This window comes from Hermetia illucens, chromosome 1, assembly GCF_905115235.1.
Source record: "Hermetia illucens chromosome 1, iHerIll2.2.curated.20191125, whole genome shotgun sequence".
In the NCBI taxonomy this organism is placed as follows: Eukaryota; Metazoa; Arthropoda; class Insecta; order Diptera; family Stratiomyidae; genus Hermetia; species Hermetia illucens.
The window spans coordinates 190,850,295-190,871,216 of NC_051849.1; the positions used below are offsets into that span (position 1 = coordinate 190,850,295).

The 20,922-nt window shown below is 43.1% G+C and overlaps 1 protein-coding gene across 2 annotated transcripts; it reads left to right on the top strand.

The window, feature by feature from the left end:
- The first annotated feature begins 8,864 nt into the window (after window positions 1-8,864).
- LOC119657547 (protein phosphatase 1 regulatory subunit 7-like) lies at window positions 8,865-20,917 on the top strand. 2 transcript variants are annotated; one of them, XM_038064508.1, is made up of 6 exons: window positions 8,865-8,993; window positions 9,056-9,269; window positions 9,344-9,472; window positions 9,587-9,749; window positions 14,667-14,975; window positions 20,294-20,917. In XM_038064508.1, the coding sequence occupies exons 1-6, from the start codon at window positions 8,978-8,980 to the stop codon at window positions 20,477-20,479; spliced, it is 1,017 nt and encodes a 338-aa protein (XP_037920436.1). In that variant the 5' UTR covers window positions 8,865-8,977; the 3' UTR covers window positions 20,480-20,917. The 2 variants fall into 2 exon arrangements, with proteins under 2 accessions (XP_037920436.1, XP_037920427.1); XM_038064499.1 differs by having other exon boundaries at window positions 8,869-8,993; window positions 9,038-9,269.
- Window positions 20,918-20,922: the final 5 nt, after the last annotated feature.

Consider the following 20,922-nt stretch of genomic DNA (forward strand, 5'->3'; position numbering starts at 1 on the left):
GCTCGTAAAACGCTCGCTTCGAGACTCCTTCAGAGCATACTGTGAGAAACTGGAAGGAAAAAGGCAGACTTCGAAGTTATCGCCGAGTTTTTAAAAGGGATGATTCGGCCAAGTCTGACCCTCTTAGAAAACCAGATCGAACTTCAAAACTCCAGAGTTGCGACTGCACAGACTCTCTTGAAAGTACACCATCCGGGAGAACGGGTGACAGAAATGGAAGGGAGAAAATTAGCGGTTTCTGCAAACTTTCAACACAAGCGAGAGTGATGGTTACCTATAAAAAAGTGAGAGCTGCTATTCTGTCTATTGAAAACTTCAAAGCACCTGGCATGGATGTCATCTATCCAGAAATGCTAAAGTGGGGTATAGAGTATTTAGAACAGAAATAAATATTTTTTGGAGATGTCTTGCTTTGGGCTACTTGCCTACCTCTTGGCAGAAGGTTAAGGTAGTATTCATACCTAAGCCTGGGACAGATGACTATTCAAATTCAAAGAAAGACAAATCAGGTTAGCATCATTTTCGCTGAAATGTCTGGAGAGACTAGTTGGGTGTCACATTCACGAGAAGGCGCTGAAGTCGCACCCACTAAATGAGATCAACACGCTTACCAAGGTCCTGTGAGCCTGATCTTCACTCTTTGGTTTCAAAGCTGTGTTTCAATTGATGTGTGCCGAAGTGGGTGTTGATCACCACGTAACAACAGAAGCGACGGAAGTTTATATCCTTATGCTATCACCGCTTGTGTGGAGTATGTTGATCAACCCACTACTATGCGAACTGCAAAATCTACCAATTCACGCCCAGGCTTATGCGATTGATGTTGCCATGCTAGTTGTTGATCGGGATCTCGGAGCGGTGTATGGAAAAGTACAACCCGCCATTAATTTGATTGACAGTTGGTGCCTTAGACACGGACTTCCAATAAATCTAAATAGAACCATAGATAAGGGATACAAACAATACCTTCAACTCACCAAAGAAATGAAATATCTGCATCACAGCCACATAAACGAATCCAAACGGGGAATCAAGTAAAATGGACCACTAGGGTCCAAGTGTTCAGAGGTTTTACCTCTCCCCCAACTCATACACATACACTTCCGGATGGTCTTTTTGATGACTTGGCTTATGGTAAACTAATAAAACACTGGTCCTGTAGGGTAGGCCAAAGAATGTGTTGTCCTGGCCGGAACTGTCAGTCGTCTTTTATCTTTAAAACTTCGCTGTTTAGCGGAGGCTAGTGAACCAAAAAAGGGAGAGCAAGTTTGTCCCTTCGTCCGGTCCGTCGCATACGTCTAATAAAATAAAGCCAGTTTCCACTGCCAATAACAATCTGATATTCAAGCAAATTGCTATATTTGCTTGCATATTCCCCCAATGCGCTGCTTCACGGTGTGCGGCGATCAAGACCTTAGATCTTAGCCAAACAACGAGCTGACGGCAGTGGTGCAGCGTGAACCGAAAAACAAAAACTAACGCTTATATATTACTATCCCAGCTAAATCAGTTGAAACCAATAGATCCCAAAACAATCCATAGGTAACCAGAGAATACTAAAAATCAATCCTATTGTTGACGTGACTAATCAGAAAGCCATCATCCAATCCTTCACCGAAAAATGCTTGGTTGAAAAGGTCTGGAAGCCTGAGCCACCATAATATCCTCTATCAGAAAGAGGACTAAGCTGCAATAAAGAGTTATTTCTTCGAGCAAGAGACGGCATTTTATAGTTGAGAACAGGGCTCACTGTTTTGTCCGTGGACCACAAACAGCAGGAGAAATTGTCATTTCAAATGTTCCAATCCACCATCAAGTGGATAGCAGATTCAAGACTTCCTCAATTCCAAACAAAATTTAGATTAGCCTCAGCCGGCTTAGGCCTGAATCTTTACTAAGCGGTTTATTCTTCTGAATATAATTCATACCCAAGAAAACTGTGTACTGACGATTCAACCTCCAGCGCATTCTTCGAAATTTTATGGGAGAAAAATCATTGCCCATCTTCGACCGCCACGGTAATTACGGGAGGAAACTCCGCTCATAAGGTCTAAGAACAACACAAGGAAACTATAAAAACGTCACATATCGACGCATAAATTCCGATTTTTTTTTAGGAAGAGCTTCAAACACTGGTCAGAATCGTCAATTCATTGTTGTTTTCGGTCGATCGTGAGCTCGCGCGGCACCCACTTTAAACAGGGCTTTAACATACCCAAACGTTCATGCACGTTCCTTTGATATCTTTAGAGCCCCACCAATCTCAATCAAATTCACTTTGAGATCATCCAAAATTATTTTGTGGACTTTCTTGATGTTTTCTTCGATAAGAAACCTTTTCGGGGCGTCGACTGTGTCCTCGATACTCATTTCGCCTCATTTAAACTCAGCAAACCACCTCTCAATGGTTGATTTTCATGGTGCAAAGTCCAAATAATGCTTATCAAGCCAAACTTTGGCTTCAACAGTATGCATTTTCCCCCAAAAGCAATGCTTTATTAACCCAGGAAATTCCTTTTTATCCATCTAACTAAAGTTGCTTCACTCGCTCAAATAGAGCGATGGCGTAAGCCAGGACACCAGACAGCTTTTAGTAATATGGACGACGCAAAACCTGGATGTCTAGAGTTTTCCATTCAGGCAGGCCTAAACCGGTCGGTTGCTGCGCTGTTGATGATGATGTTTGCCCACAAATCTTCTCATCATCATCGTTTAATAACGGCTACATAATACTCTTTGTTCACTGCCTGACATTTTGGCTGAAATTGACAACAATTTAGCCATAAACAGCATAAATAATAATAATAATCCTTGGTGCAACAATCCATATTGGATCAGGGCCTTGAAGTGGGTTAGAGCACTTCATTCAAGACCGTAACGGTACACTACAGGATTGCAGAACCCTGCAGGAGGCAATGTGGTCAGTATTGCGCTCGCCCGAGATTATTACCCTGATTTGACTCAGGTACTCATTCACAGCTGAATCGACTGGTATCCAACGTCAAATCACGATACAAATCCCACTGCTACCAGCGAAATTTGAACCACGGCCTTCCGTACGACAGTCTTGCGATCCAACCACTTAGCTATCCGGACACAGCATTCCTATTGCAAAACTTTGATTTAAACTTGCTACGTCAGGGTAGTGTCAGCTCTTCAGATCCTAAAGTTCACTTGCGATGTCGTCAGGTCTGTTGCTTTTCCCGGTTTTATTTCCTCGATTAGCTCTTCCATTTCTGTGGCGGTTGGCAGGTTATAATAATATCTGATTACCGAAGATCCACATGGAAAAAGACAAGTTCCTTTGTAAAGAAATGGGATCTTCGGTCGAGGTGTACCCAGCCGTGGTTTGTTCCATCCTAACGTACGGTTCTATTGTGTGGTAATTGAGGTTGATCAAGAAATACAATAGAACTAAACTTAATAGGATCTAAGGAGCCGCTTGTGCAGATTCTACTGGGGCTCTACGGTCCTGCCGGGCAGATGCCGTTAATATACTTTTGCATCTCTTCCCCCTGGACTTCCACATTAAATACACTGCGGGGTGAAATGCTGTTAAACTAAGTGAATCCAGATGACGAAGCCCTACGACCATAATTACATCATGGGCGAAGTACCTCGAAAACTTTTGCCTTTCCCAACGAATTACGTCAAGCGCAAACCAAACTTCATGATGAACTTCGCTACCAGCTTCCCAATCAAGACAAAAGGAACGACCGCTGCTAACTTCAAATAACGAAAGCCACCTTCCACCTGGGCCAAGTCAAAGAGGATCTGGCCCTCCTATAAGAAGACCCGACCGCAAGAGCTTTTAGAGGAATACGATGGTTTTCTGAGGGCACTGGCCTACAATGAACCATGCCACCAAACTTGGTGTGTCCTCTAATAAAGGCACTTTCATTGCGATTATCCAGCTATAACAAGACCCAGGCTGCGGACACTAGCAAAAAAAATTTTTGGGGACCTCAAAGAGATATCCTGTTGAAGGGTGGAAAAACATCTATACTTCGTAAAACCTACGTGCTGCCTCTGATTTTGCTCCACTTACCCTTCCCCCAACACTGACAGTCGTAGGAATTTGTAGCATAAAAATGGCGCACCCCAGCGTTAATTGGGCTCAAGCGGACGGCCACTGATGCCTACCTACCTACCATAGTTCACCATTTTCATGAATAGAATGAATAAGACTTTTTCGCCAATCTTCCAGCATATTTTCATCAGACCAAACAGTGCATAGGTGATGAAACAGATGCCTTTACGGCTTCTGCTCCTTCGATGTATCCGGCCTAGGCTTGCGTTAACAAGAAACCCCAGATATCATTCCGATTTTGCATCGAAGTCGACCCATGCGATATCCATAAAGCCTGACTGGGGTCCTAGCCTACACCATCGCTTTACCTGAGGCAGCGTCTGTCTCGTCTTCTCTTTCTACCATAGATATTGCCCTTTCCGGGCAGGATCATCCTCATCAATACGGGTTAAGTGATCCGCCCACCCCAACCTGTTGAATCGGATTTTATCCACAACCAGACGGTCGTAGTATCGGTCGTAAATTTCATCGTTATAAAGGCTAAAAAATCGTCCATCCTTATCATCATCATCAACGGCGCAACAACCAGTATCCGGTCTAGGCCTGCCTTAATAAGGAACTTCAGACATCCCGGTTTTGCGCCGAGGTCCACCAATTCGATATCCCCAAAAGCTGTCTGGCGTCCTAGCCTACGCCATCGCTCCATCTTAGACAAGGTCTGCCTCGCCTTCTTTTTCTACCTTAGATATTGCCCTTATAGACTTTCCGGGTGGGATCATTCTCATCAATACGGATTAAGTGACCCGCCCACCGCAACCTATTGAGCCGGATTTTATTCACAACCGGACGGTCATGGTATCGCTCATAGATTTCGTCATTGTGTAGGCTACGGAATCGTCCACCCTCATGTAGGGGGCCAAAAATTCTTCTGACGATTCTTCTCTCGAACGCGGCCAAGAGTTCGTAATTCTTCTTGCTAAGAACCCAAGTCTCCCACGAATACATGAGGACTGGCAAGATCATTGCCTTGTACAGTAAGAGCTTTGACCCTATGGTGAGACGTTTCGAGCGGAACAGTTTTTGTAATCTGAAATAAGCTCTGTGGGCTGCCAACAGCCGTGTGCGAATTTCATCGTCGTAGCTGTTATCGGTTTCGCTATCATTGTCTCAGACGACCTTTTGGTCGCTTACCAGCAACTTCGATGTTCGGACCAGTCTTGGCAAATGAATTCTCGTTAGCGCGAATTACGGGACCATACCATCGAAAACGCCTCTCTCGTAGTTTTTCCACGATCGGTGCAACCCCATATCGATCGTGGATATCCTCACTTTGGATGTGATCAAAACATGTCATCTTTACTTTTTTTATGTGTGAAGTCGCTTCTCCACTCGACGAAGATCGTAATAGGTCTCTATGCGTGCTGGCGTTCTTTGAGAGTGCAGCATTTCCCGATAAGCACCATTCTTCCGTTCCGTTGCAAGTGAAGAATGAACAGTTTCGACTTTTTTTGCAAATTGTGCCGAGTAAGTTTGCGGCCCTAACAATGATAACATTCCTCGGGTCAGATCATATGTCGATGTCTTATCTCCAAGCATCCATCGCCCTTCATAGGCGTTACGGGGTACTCAGTTATGAATGACTTCAGTGTTCATTCTTTCCTGATTGTCAGAAGGAATTAGAGGTGGTATTATTATTCAATCTCGGAGCACCATACCAACCAGATGGTGGTTCGAGTCTATATTGGTTCCCTATATGTTCTGACATTCATCAAGGCTAACAAGTGGCGGCGTTCGATTAGAACGTAATCAATTTGGTTGAAAGTGGTCCTGTCTGGAGAGGCCCATGTATGTTTGTTGACCGCTTTCCGCGCAAACCAAGTACTTCCATTAATCATTTCCGGCGGCATTGCTAGCTGGATAGTCTGCAGTCCGTTGTCATTAATAGTTTTATGTAAGCTATGGAAGCCGCTTGTATACGTGTTCCGTCCCTACTTGGGTGTTAAAATCTGCAAGTGTGATTTTGATATCATACCTGGAACGGGTTTCGAGGGTTCGTTTTACCACTTCGTAGGAGGAATCCTTCTCACAACTCCCCTGAAGGAGCGTGAACGTTAATAAGTCTTATATTTCGGAACTTGTCTCACAAACGCAAAGTGCATAGCCGTTCGCTTATGTTTTCAAAGCCGATAACAGCAGCTTTCATTTATTGCATGACTAGGAACCCTACTCCAACCATGTGCTTACCGGATGGCCACTATAATAAATGGCTATGTGGCGTAGTGGCTCTTCTCCATGAAGCCAATCCCTGTCCAGCGTATCTCTTGCAACGCTGTCATACAAGGTGTCTCAAAAGAAATTTTATATTTAGTGGATCGATTAAAAAAAAAGTAAGCCGTATATAGAAATGTGTGTGAAATATGTTTATTAATTATTAAAATGCACTTTTTAGGGATTTATTTCTTAAAAATAATATCTTCTAAGTGTAAACCCTCGAGTTCTCGGCACTCATTTAATCGAACAGTAAAATTACTTATTACGTCTCGGCAGGTGGACTCAGGGATGGCTGACATTTCGTGGCGAATATTTTCTTTCAAATGCGCCAGTGACGTAGATTTATTGGCGTAAGCTTTAGATTTAAGATAACCCCATAGGAAAAACTCCATAGGAGTTAAATCTGGACTGCGTGGAGGCCAATTTATATCACCTCTCCGGGATCAATTTGCCTGAGAAAATTTCACGATTACGTGGCAAAGACATATTGGATGTTTGTGAAGTTGCTCCGTCCTGTTGAAACCATGTTCTTTCACATAACGCTCTGAATTCACTGTAACTGCACGCCCCCTTTCATTTTCAAAAAAGTAAGGGCCGGTAATTCCCCGCGCCGATATCCCAGCCCATACGGTCACTTTAGGCGAATATAGGTGTTTCTGCTGTTTGCGTTTCGGATTCGTTGCACTCCAGTAGCGGCAGTTCTGCTTATTTAGGTGGCCATTAAGATGAAAACAAAATGTTGGTAAACGTTGAAAATCGCTCAATCACCTGATTTACGAAATTAAGCCTCTGACCGGCATCTTGGGGCTTTAATTCTTGCACCAATTGAATTTTGTAGGGGTGCGGCTTTAGGTCTTTGTGCATAATGCGATGTAATGATGATCTATGCACATTTAAAGCACTTCCGCACTTCCGAATTGAAAGATTCGGGTCGTCACGAACAGACTAATTAACATTCTCCACGTTTTCTACCGTTCTTGATGACCTAGGTCGCCCGGATTTTGATTTATCCAGCGTTGTACCAGTCTCTTCAAACTTTTCAACCCAATGTCGAATGAGAGGAATGCTTGGCGCAACATTTAAATGGCGAAAACCTCGAATACTGCAGAATTTTCTACGCGCTAAAGTTGCCAAATCGCCGTTTTTGTAAAACTCTAGCACGCACAACGCGCAGTCTGCTCCCGAGAAACGCTCCATAGCGACTGAATTCCCCAGAGCCAGGCTACCGATTGACATAACTCCCGCGCCTCTCGGATACGTTGCGTTCACGCAGTAAGCTAAATAAATATAAAATTTATTTTGAGACACCTTGTGTTAGCCCTATGTTGGGACACGGTAGCGGCCAGCTGCTTAGCAGCTCTTTTTCAGTATAGGGAGCGTACCTTCCATGAGAAAATGTTGAAATCGTTAGTCCGTTCTCGTTGCCGAGTCGTCGTTGTGTATTCAATCCAGTCCGAAGCTCCTTTCGTAGCTCCATACTTTTGGTTTTCTGCGTAAGGTTGCTAGCCCTAACTAATCCTCAACTTGGAGAACCAGTTGGTACGATTTGTCCCACTTTTAGGAGCCGGAGACTCGCTTTCATCCCTTTCCGTTCATACTTTTTCATTGAGAAATTTCCCCCAGCGATCACCAAGTGGAGGTGGAGGCAGGGTTTGGTAGTCGAGCTGTTGGTGCTGGTTCAGCAGGCGTTCTTCAGCTTTTATGCTCCATTATGTGTACCAATCCACGTTTCGCCCTGGAACCTACACTACCTTGGAGCTCAAAATTCACTGCCTAAAAATTTCATTTACTTGAAAAGGGAGCGTATGTTCATTATTCCGTTACTGAAGTCTTAGTTTTATTTTCGATTCGATACGGGATCTATTTCGAGTACCAAGACTTTATTATTCTGTGAGCAGACTGTCAGCCTGTTGGATAATCTTCAGCCACGTGGATCAGTCGACTCATCTCTGTTTTACGGTGCGAAAAGCTAGGCATTCGTCCTCCCTCTTCATAATGCATTATCTTAGGGTTATCAACGTGGAGATGAGATCATCATCAACGGCGAAACAACTGGTATCTGCTCTAGGCCTGCCTTAATAGGGAACTCCAGACATCCTGGTTTTGCGCCGCGGTCCACCAATTCGATATCCCTAAAAGCTATTTTACTCAAGTATTTATTGAGGATAGCAGTCCCGAATTTATAAACAATACTGAAACACATACTCCCCTCAACCGCTAATTCCAAAATTAAGGTATATGTTAATCTAAAATCTAAAAATAAATATATGTGATTGTAATAATTAATTATAGAGCTCTTAAAACTCGTCATAATATAGCGATGGTTGTACAAGTGCCTTTTCATTTACATTTTCCAAATATTTTGCTCCTAAGAATTTCCTTGTAGCAGAATAATTCTGGATTTACAAACTACTAAAAGAAAATTTTCTCCTTTTAAATTGATAAAGAAATGTAAGATTTATTAATAACGACATAAAATGTAACGGCTGGCGGCCGCTACATATTCTCTCTATGGAGCTGACTGCCATCTTTATCTCACAATTGCTACTAACGGCCTGCAAGTGTTATCGACCACGGGTATCACCTGTCATACCTAAACATTCTTTCGCACTATTTTCGGTATCGAGACGCAGTCACATATTTATATTATCTTTGATCTGTGAAACCAGGTGCAAAATGAGCGACAAAAACGGTAGGTATGGCCGAAAAATAAGACACTTCACCTTCGCGTAATAGTTCGTGTTCAAATTTCAGGCAGCAATGCACCGCCCGGCGAAGAAACACAGAATGCACCCGCGCCAGATTCGGTGAGTGAACAGAACGGCGAAAGGCACGAAACCCATGACGGGCCTACCCTCGAAAGCCTTGTTGACATTGTAGCAATTGATCCTGAGTGCTACGAGCTCGATCTCAACCACCACAGAGTCGGGAAAATCGAAAATCTAGAGCCGCTCGTTAACGTTGAAAGGTGAGTGTCCCACTTGAAGGCCCGCTCCAGTGCGCGTGTAACATGTCTAATCCTTTTCTGCCTTCCTTTCGCAGGCTGTACTTCCGATGGAACCTTATCAAGAAAATCGAGAACCTGGACACCCTCACAACGCTCCGCGAGCTCGAATTCTACGACAACCAGATCACAAAAATCGAGAATTTGGACCGCTTGGTCAACCTTGAGTGAGTCACGTTCCAAGCCGCCTTGGCCGTCATTGTTATATCTTGAAAACATCCCCCGATTGGAAATTGTTTATTGTTCTCATGTTGTCTTTTCGGTTCCCTTCCGTCCCGCAGAATCTTGGACTTGAGCTTCAATCGGCTGACGAAAATCGAGAACCTCGATGCCCTGGTGAAAATGGAGCGGCTCTTCCTGTGTGCCAATAAGATATCGCAGATCGAGAATTTGGATTCGCTGACGAACCTGACGATGCTCGAACTCGGAGACAACAAATTGCGGGTACGTAGCAATTGTTTGCATTCGGTGTTTGCTGATAGCTGAAGGCATTACATAAGCAAATAGTTCGTGGTCGATAAGCGGCTCGTTCGCTAATGAATGCGGTGCCGGTCGAGATAGTATCTTATGCTGGGTGCCTGGCTACAATTCAATTAATGATGTGCATCCGAAATTGGTCTCTTAATTCGAGGTCATGTGCACGGTATCGGTTTAGACGCTGGATTGAGTGCATTTGATAAAAACGAATTAGCGGACGCCCTCGCTTGATCGAATCAGACGGGCAGATAATAACGGCTTTGATTGCATTAAAGTCCCTTGGAATACACAGAAAATCTAAAAGGAAGTTCCATGATTAGTAGGTTTGTCCAAACAAGTCGACCTTTGGTTTCCGGCAAATTTTAATTTTCTGTTGAATATTTCTTCATTCGATTATTCAACACGACCATATTTTCTTAGGATATTATTTTTTTGTTGGAAATCACGTAATTGTAAACAAACATTGTGAAATTGTGCAAAGAACTAGATTTCATGAATGCGATTTTACGTTAGTCATACGCAGTAGCGTCATTCGAATCGCAGCTGAAGCTCACATATTCACTGATGATGACAGTATTTTTCGAAGTACTGGAAATTAATTGCCTTAAAGATAGCAAACATTAGCATTGGACTGGCAACCAATTAATTGCGGATTTTTCGGATCTCTGCAACGTCTTCCGGAGGGCACCCAGGCGGTCCTCGCGTGCGTCTCCGGTTCTTTGGAGGCACTGGTGGCTGCGGCTGACAAGGTGCATGAGGTGCACGCGCGTCCCATGGTAACGGCCAATTGTGGCCAGTATGGCTGAGATGAGGGCGACGCTGGACGCTCAGCGTTTGGGAGGCAGGTCGCGAGGTCGCTCGCGGTCTACTGCTCGAAAAGGGCGTTCGGGTAGCAGGTCGTCAGGATAACCTACGGACCGCCTACCGCAAAAATCTAGATCCGCGAGGGGTCCTGGCGACGGCCAGCCAGAACGCAGCGCCACATCGCCTAACAATTTATAACCCTCTCAACAGGCGCAGTTATCTTGTAGATACTGGTGCGGAGGTTTCCCTCAATCTTTGAAACCTACGGCGGCAAATTCCTCACGTATTAACACCTACTGATACAGGCAAGCGGACGTGAGTCTTGACTTGCGTAAGACGTTCCCGTAACGATTCATCCTGGCGGATGTCAGCTTCCAAATTTTAGGCGCCGACTTCTTGTGTTACTATGGGTTGCTGGTGGACTTGCAGAACAGGTCCCTTATAGACTCCACAACTAACCTTAATACGTCAGGCAGAATTTCATCTCTTCGCAACAACAATCTTTCCGTACTTTTGGAAGACATTACTGACTCTCGTGTTCGGGCACTCCTCTAAATATTCAGCCAGATTACTACCGAATGTAGTCTCTCTAGACCAGTGAAGCACAATGTGCAGCACCACATTAACACTACTGGTTCCCTTATCTTCTCAAAGGTGCGTCCCCTACCACCCCAGAAGCTGGCTATTGCACGGGAAGAGTTTGAACAACTTATGCAACAAGGTATCTGTAGATCTTCGGACAGCTCTTGGTCTTCCCACTCCATATGGTCCCTAAGCCAAATGGCGAATGGCGCCCCTGTGGGGATTATAGAAGGCTAAAGGCACAGACTGTTCCTGACCGATATCCGATCCCACTCGTCCACGACTTTGCGCATCATCTCGCAACCAAGGCGTATCATCAAATCCCTGTAGCTCCAGAAGACATTCCAAAGACGGCAATAGGCACACCGTTTGGACTCTTCGAGTTCAGGCGGATGACTTTCGGGTTGTGCAATGCGGTGCAAACCTTTCAAAGATTCATTCACTCGGTCCTGCGAAACCTCGACTTCTGTTTTGTATATTTGGATGATGTTTTGGTCGCTTCTTCCTCAGAGTTTGAGCACTTAGCCCATCTCGAGTGCATTTTTCAACGTCTCCTTGAGGCCGGTTTAGTCCTAAACGTTGATAAATGCAAGTTTCTTCAAACACAGGTGAGATTCCTCGGCCACTTAATTTCCCCCGACGAGATACAGCCCGACTCAGACAAGGTGCAAGCAATTACAAGCTTTCCGCATCCGAAACTGTGAAGGATTTGGGGAGGTTCTTGGGCATGCTAAACTAAAGGCCCGTATCGTGTTTTCGAGCGGGGAGAGCATTTCTTCCAGCGAGACCTCGGCCCCGAGGGCAAAAAGCTTTAGCCTGGACACGGAAATGTTCTTGGACCTACCGTCGACATCAAGCCTAAAGAAGTGCTCCACTCTGTTCAATACTTCATATGGGCCCTCATATGGTGGCTGCAAGGACCTCCGGGAAGCCTCCACGCGAACCAAAGCGTGTGTGCTGACGTCCAAATCCTTAGAGTTGTTAGCCTTCGTCGAAAAATAATGGGATGACGGGGGTGATTTTAATTTGGTCACCGTATCCCGGCGCAAACGCAAAAGTCCAGGGGTGGAAACCTGGTATCGAACACCGGATCGCTGGGGAGTCTCAAATTCTCCTCGTATATTAGCTCGGCGAAGCTGGCGGAAAACTCTCCACGATGGGCTGCACCTAGGCCAAGTAAAACGAAAGACAGGACTTGCAACCACGAAGAGTCATCGTGTGCCATTATAGCGGCCATCAGTGTCCTATGCCAGTGTTCCAGCATCCCATTGAATTACGGGTGATATGCAGTCGTCCGGTGGCGTTTCAAGCCCATGTACGCGGCTAATAACTCACGATCATGGGTGCTGTATTTCTGTTGAGCTATATTCAATTTCTTGGAAAAGGAGCTCAACAGCTGCCAGATTTGGTTCACCTTTTGGTGAAGGGCAGCACCTACTGCGATATCTGACGCATCGACAAATTGGGCTAGAGGGCTTTTGGAGAAAGTGACAGTAATATAGCGTCCGAAAGCTGTCGTTTGGCTAGCTCAAAAGCCTGGACAGCCTCTGTACACCACGCAATCACGCGTGAATCTTTAGTCTCGGGTCCAGATAAGTAGGCATTGAGGATCGCTTAATGTTGAGCGGCTTTGTTGAAAAAACCACGTTAGAAGTTTAACATGCCTTAAAAACTTCCCAGATCCTTGATCGTTTTAGCTTGTGGGAAGTCTATGATGGCATGAACCTTGTCTGGATCCGGTTGGATTCCCTCAAGGGAAATCATGTGGCCTAAAAACTTCACCTGTTGCTGAAGGAATTTGCACTTTTCAACGTTAAGCACAAGACCGACCTCAAGGAGACGTTGAAAAATGCATTCGAGATGTTCCAAATGCTCAGACCCTGAAACCAAAACATCCAAGTACACGGAACAAAAGTTAAAGTTTCGCAGGACAGGGTGGATGAACCTCTGAAAAGTTTGCGCCGCATTGCACAGACCAAAGGCATCCGCGTGAACTCAAAGTGTCTGAAGGGTGTGCATATTGCTGTTTTCGGAATATCTTCTGGAGCTACAGGCATGGCATAGGATAGCAGTCTGAAATGTTCTTAGTATTCATACGTCTGTAATCGTCACATGGTCTCCATTTACCGTTGGGCTTTGGGTAATGATCTCCAAATACTCTACTTTAAAAATGTCTAGAATTCTTTCTTAGCAACAACGAACTTCTGGAGTGGTAATGGACACACCTTCGAGAAGATATGGGAGCCAGTAGTGCAGATATGGTGCTGTACATAATGCTTAGCTGGTGGGGAGAGACTACTTTCGGTAATTATGTTGCTGTGTTTTTGAATGCGAATGCGACGGTCGGCTACTTCTTCAAAAAGGATTGAAAGACTGACAGTAGAGCAAGTGGCAAGTTTTCCTGAAGATCTGAGTAATATTACGGGATCTATAAGAGACCTATTCTGCAGTTCCACTAGCAATCTATACTGGTCTAGAAAGTCTGCGCCTAATATGGAACTGCTGATGTCCGCTGCAACAGAACGCCATGAAAACGTTCGTCAAAGTCCCAGACTCACGTCTACTTGTCTGTAGCCGGGTGTATGATGAGTTGATGCAGACTCAATTTGTGATTCCGCGATACGAGGAGAACTAAGACGTCTGCGCCTGTGTCGATCAGGTAATGGCGGTCACTCAAGAGATCATATATTGTCAAACGGCGTGGAGCTGCAGACGAGTTCATTTTTTGAAGCCGTGAAGCCAGCTGGTACATTTTTTGCTTTGTCGGCAAAGATGCGGTGGTACCAGCAAATTGCAGGATTCATTGAGTAGGTAAGAGTAGGGGTCATACAATCTGCGGCTTCGTCAAAACTTATAAAAATGATGAAAGGGTTAAACAACCACATGGTGCCATCGAGTAGGATTCGCCAAAAAATGGAATACCAATTATAGTGATTTTACTCGGTAGTAATGGAATTTTACTCGATAGTAATGGAAATGTGTTTCTCAAGAAGTGCAAAAGCCTTTATGTCAACAACATCCTTATCAATAATAGAAAGAGTGTAATCTGAAGGGGATGAAATCTTTCGAACGATTTCAATGTAGTTCCAGGGTCTATTGAAAGTCGACAGAAAGTCTACGCCTATTATTTTATTATTAATATCTGCGAATATCAACTGTTATAAGAATCGTCGAAGCAATCCTTAGTTCTAGTCTTAGTCTAACATTTACTTCAATTTGAAATTATGGATAAATTTGGCAAAATCCTTCGAAAAGAAACCGGCAAAGTCTTCCACAGCACTCAGTGCTGACTACTGTTTTCTTGATAAGGTTCTCATAATTATTGTCAAACATACAACAGCTGGTAACCATTATCTCGTATTTCCTTTGATTCCTTTGAATGATTTAACTTCTCAAACTTTTAACAGTATCTTAATTTCACCAAATTAATTCTATTTTACAATTGCATATTATTTAATAAAAGAAATTATTTAAACAATTGTATTTATTTCATTACAGAAAATCGAAAACCTGGATGCCCTTGTCAATCTGCGACAGCTCTATCTTGGCAAAAATAAAATCACAAAAATCGAAAATCTCGATAAATTAGTCAACTTGGAGTGTCTTAGCATACAAGCAAATCGTATCGTGAAAATTGAGAACCTTGAAAAGTTAACAAACCTCACGGAATTATATATATCGGAAAATGGAATAGAGACAATTGAAAATCTGGACCAAAATACACAAATCGAAACATTGGATTTGGCGAAAAACCGAATAAAGAAGATCGAGAATATAAGTCATCTGACAAATCTAGAGGATCTATGGGTAAGTTCTTTTAGATGATTTTATATTTAACTAAAGAAAGAATATTTGTGTCGATGGAAAGTCTCCCTTTATGCCCTTTATGGCCATCAATACAGTCAAGCGAAATAAAGTCGCAAGCTTTGATTATAACAATGCAGAACTGTTCCTTGCAATGGTTAGTTTCAGGAGACGGAGGAGCGTCTACTTCCACTTATTCGAAAATCATGGAAATCTAATGTCTTCCTCAAATAGTGGTAGAACGAAATGATCATTAATATTCCGAAGCAAGGCGCCGGCCTTAACTGGAAAACTTGAAAAGTATTATTGTTGTCTCTTTTGTCGCGCAAATAAAAGGTAAAATAAACCTGAAACCCACTAAAGAACACCTTGGAAGCTTGATCAGTTATGAGCAGACTGGTCTCAACTCTGGATCTTCCTGTCCTAACACATCCGTGCTATTCAGGCCATGTCATGTTGGCACTCTGACACAATATAATTTTAAACAAAGTGGATAAATAAGGAGAGACAATCTCATTGCTGGGTATCTCGTGTAGTGGAATCTACTTTCCCAAGATGGACAAGACAAATGGGCATCCTGGGAATACATGGCGGCTACTCGCATGCGGTGTTGATATAAGAGTCAACAGTAGTATCCATGGTGGATAACGCTTACTATACAAACTAGGCAGACTTGAAATTGAAATTGAAAATTGTCAATTCATTTGGCTCAGTTCAATAAAATGGAAATATTGCCAGGAAGACTACCTTGGGGTTGCCTGCGACGAAATAAGGTTTAGGTGGCATTGCGCAACATATTATTGAATGCTCTGGTGGGCAAGTATAGACAGATTCGTGTTCTGCTGATGTACCCAGAACAAATTAGTGAAAATTATCGAGACACGAACAGTCTGCTGATTGTGAGTATGTCAAACATATCGATTTAAACATTCTAGGAATTGATTCAATGCTTTTAATTTCCTAGCACTCTCTACTCTCTTCACTATACCTATTATAGAAAACTGAACTAATCACTTCGAGTAATTAATTAACGGATTCGCTTACTCTTTTCGTCGTTTGATTCGACGGTAGTCTTGTCAAAATGTGAATGGAGAAGTTCACAGTTTCCGCATTACAAGAAGATAATCCCACTTATTTTTCCTTGAGACGTTATGCAAGTGAAAGTGAAGAAAATGGTCATTGCCAAAACTACATCAAGATTGCATACTGATTCAATTTTGATAAACTAAAGTATCAATAATTTTAAATTTTTGCTAACTACCTCAAGGTCCCGAATAAGCTGAACAACTTGTTAACACGTTAATAAGACCCCTCCAGAAATTAAGTGCGGAGGGAATTGTATTGCATGCACTCAATATCTTCCTCAATATGCTACGTTTCCAAGCCTGTCTTCTAGGCTAAAAAATGTTGATGCGGGAATTGCTAAATAGCCTCGTCCTATTCATTGTATCGTCGAAACAGCATCCACCTGAAATATTAAATATGCGAACTTATTTCAATCCCCACATTATAGCTCAAAAGTGACAGTACAGAGTTGACGATTCAGTCTTCATTCCTCACTTCAGCAAGAAACATAAACTTCAAGACACACCTTGAATCTTGGTCATTTATTCTACATCGTGTAACTCGACCCCGAAAGCATCAAGCATTTAAATGCCAATCAAATACTATATATCTATAGGCTGACTATGAAAGATCTTTCGGAAAATGATTAGCCGATGAAGAGTCATCGTCGCGTTTTGTTGTCCGAATATTTCTAATAATCAGCAGTCAACCTGAACGAACTCCTGGCTGTCATAACCGCGGTTAACTGATTTGCCCCCGACTTATTCCAAAATTTTACAAGTTATACCTTTATCGTCTTCGTAGGGTCTGTAGAAGAGGAACGGGAACCAACCTGGTAAAGGAGGCGCGGAAACCGATCTGTTTATCCCCAAGTTTCAGATATCATCCACGTGTGTTGAATTATTATTCTAGCGTTATTCTTTTGATGGCAGAAAACACAAAAACCGCTCTCCAAATATTCAACGTGCATACCCTTCAGAATTTTAGGGAGGCTCCCACATAAGGAACCACATCATTTGCATTTTTGGATAAAATTTTGAATTTTGGTACTTGGTCCTTTGCTATGGCAGAGATTGCGTGGGTTTGGGTAGAAAAACGTCTTCATCGCCGTAAAGTTTCCTTTCCATACCGTACCCATCTTTACTTCCTATTCTTATCGTTACGATTATATTACCCCGCGGGCTTCTCCGCTCAATGCAAGTCCATTCGTTATTTCCTATGTATATTTCCTCTGTCGTATCACATCTATATGAGTAACTGTAGTTTTCGTCTTTCTTTCCTTCATTATGGTGGTGTGGTGCTTGTGGTGACTGCTCACCTAGCCTAACGTTCCCGGCCCTCGACTCCCTAGTGAGCACTTTCATTGTTCTCCTCCACTATGCACCTTTATGGGTACCTGTGCTGTTCTTCAGTTCAACCTCATCAGGAATTATGGTACTTTAACCGTACTCTTGATCTAATTCTCCTACTTGTCTGTGCATTGCTTTCACCAATTTTCAGATGCTCTACCTAACGTCGTCCCTGATGCTGATTTTCAATTTGATGCGCAAATCGCTCGTATGAATTGTTTTGCACAATCCTGCTAAGTTAATCTTTCGAAAGACCATTTCTAAAGGTCTGAATTCAGCTCTGGTGACTACTAAGTGGCATCTTATCCTCATTCTTTTAACTTGTGACCAACCCTCGGCTCCTTTTATACGATTCTCTCCAACTTGTTTTTTCGTCCCTCCCAAATGTCCCTCTTTACCCTCTCTATTCACCATTGAGATCCATAAAAGGCGTCTTAAATATGCCACAAGGAAAAAGTATAAGACTTTCGGAAGCCATTCTGAACTCACTCGCTTGCAGGCTTCGATCAAGTCACTGATATCTAAGTCCAGGAACATGTATCAGGCTAGTGTTGATACCGCATTGCCATGCAGAACTCCACACTCGCAATCCCACCCAACTTTATCGGAAGCTTCTCTGCTGGGTCACCTCAATTATTGTGTGAAATACCTTGTGATGTTATGATTCCTCATTGTATAACTCATCTTCTCTTTTTTCTTCCATCTCTCGACTGGAGCAGCTTGTGCGGCATATCCCCAATAAGCCTCCTTACCACTTAATCCTCATTAGCAACCATTACGCCAATGTTAATCCCGATCCTGGCAGCCTTCCTAACCTCTTTTTGCTAAAAATCAAACAGTGCATTTGTCCAGATAGCTGAGTGGTTAGAGCGCAAGGCTGTCGTATGGAAGGTCGCGGTTCAAATCTCACTGGTGGCACCTTATAGCTAAAGAGCAACATCGCTTGATGAAAAGTGGATCCACTGCCATTAACTTGCTAGACTTCACCAACTTTGTAATCGAACGGCTAAATTCTCAGCAAAAAGTCCTCGTCATGATTTTTCTGAGGCCTTTAGCTCTATTAATCACACGGAAATTTTTATCCAAACTCGGCTCTCTTAACATTCCCCTGTCACTCATTACACGTCTCGCCTCTTATCTTTTTAATTGCTCCTCCCGCATTTCTTTTAATTTCATATCCCGGTCTCTTTTCCCCTTTCTCTAGTTTTATTCTGAGTAGTGGACCTATGTTTTATTCTTTATCAACGACATTCCCTCTTTTTTTGCAATCAGCAGTATATTTAGAAGTTGTCTCTGGATGTGCGTAACAAAAGCGGTGTTAACATCAGCGTGGAAAGCCAACATCATCTGATGGTCGGTCGCCTTCGCTCACGTGTTGCGTCCGTCACTTCTCGCAGGGTTGAAGAGCTGCAAACCCAAAGTTCATCGACATAGCTATATTGTTGATCGAACAGCAGAAGCCCTGAGTAACCCGCCTGAGAATACCGATGAGTATTGGGCAGCTATCAAAAATGATCCTTTCCCGAGAGCTGCTCAGGTCGTCGTGCTCGAGCTCCGATACCGATCGAAATCCTTAGAAGTTCAACATAGTGTGCCTCGGTCAGGATAGCAGAAGTTGCCGCAGATAGCAATACCACATCACGAAAGAACTGGCTCATGGTCGCAGACATTTCGATAATCCTGTAAGAGACATTAACGATCGACTCCTCATCCAAATGACGAGCAGCTGAAGAGGTAGAAGGAACACTTGAAGTTCCGCATCTTGTGAATGAAAAGGTTAGTCACCGTATCATGCGGGTACGTACTGCGCCTCCAGCCAGAAGAGAAACCATCTCGGCCATCAATGCAATCAAACATGGTAAAGCCGCTAGGCTTGACGTTTTCTTGGCGGAGTTATTCGTTGATGCACCTACAGTTTACTGCCTTCCACTTATACGGAAATCCTGGGAATCTGAAACCTTTTCCCGACAATGGAAGCAGGGGATGATCGTTAAGATTCCAAATAAGGGAACCCGTCTTGAGTTGCAGCAATTGGAGAGATATTTGCCTGCTCCGTATCGTTGCAAAGTAATTGCTAAAATAATCCTGGAATGCATTAAGAGTAGATTAATCTCCGTTCTGGATCTTTCGCGCATTCATCACATCAACACCCTACGGATCCTTCTGGAATAGTGCACTTCAGATCTTCGCTTCACCTGTTTTTCATCGATTTCAAATTCCCTTATGCATTAATAGGCCGAAAATCGAATGTCTGACTTTCCCCTTTGGCTCGGTCCAACTCTCCTTAACACGTTTCAACTCACGTACAAAAATGTGGCATTCTCATATATTGTTCCGTCATAGGTCCCCTTTTCGCAATTGTGATCGCCTTGCCCTCGAAGAGTTCAACCCGATTTCACCCGATTCCTCTTTAAAAAGAATTCCCCTCTCCCATCACTCTCTTAATCCCCCTTACTTCTCGATTTGTGACCCTTCTAGACTTTCCACCACCCTTATGAATTCCTCTGCCTCTACTGATATCACTTACCACACGTATAACACGCACAACGTCTAAACTTTCCAAGTGGCTTTCGCTGAACTCAAATGGTATTTCCACTCCCCGATTCCGAGCCCATGTCGGTGCTAGAACGCATTTCAGTCTGCTAGACTCTTGCTGGTGCGCTATTTTTAAGCTTAGATTACGCTTTCTTCTTCCTCCTTCTTTGGGGACAATATCTGATTGGATTATCTCCGTTTATTGCCCCTAAATAAAAAATAAATGGCGATGTCTCCGGCACCGAGTTTTCCAGAGGTATCGCACACAGCGGATCTTCAAGTCTATTATTTTGTTGAAATAGGTGATCAGATTCTATATATCTAGAACTTCTCTACCACAAGAATAATATGAATGTTTTTTTCTCTTTCCAGCTCAATGATAACGACATCTCGGATTGGCATAACGTAGATGCATTGCGTGACAATAAAAAACTAGCCACCATCTATCTAGAAGCAAATCCAATCGCAAAGGATGTCCAATATCGAACAAAGCTTAAATTGGCAGTAAGTTGGCTACAGAAAATCGATGCAACTCTTTGTCGTGCGGGAGACAATTGACAACATGAAAATTAGTTTTATTCCATTCATTCAGGTTTCTTCTGCTACAGAAATTACAAAAGAATATTAAGATATGAAAAGAAAAATGTAAGAAACAGAAGTGCCGCCCTCAAATAGACCAGAACAATATTTGTGTAAGAAAGTGACCACGTGAAAGTCAATTGGAATTGTTTGAAGAATTATCATGGAATTTATATACCAGAATTGTATTAATAGAAATATAATTACATAAATGTTATTATTGTACGGAATGGAATGTTTCACGGATCCAGAATCAAACCTTCTGTGTAAAGGCAGCAGCACAACTTTTCTCTAGAGTATTCGGAGTAGACCGCAACTGTACGTAGGTGTATAAACTATACTTCGCACTAGGTGCAAAATATCCTGCATAGTTTACGTACTATCCTTTTTTATGCAAGAGAATAAATGGAACATAAAACATC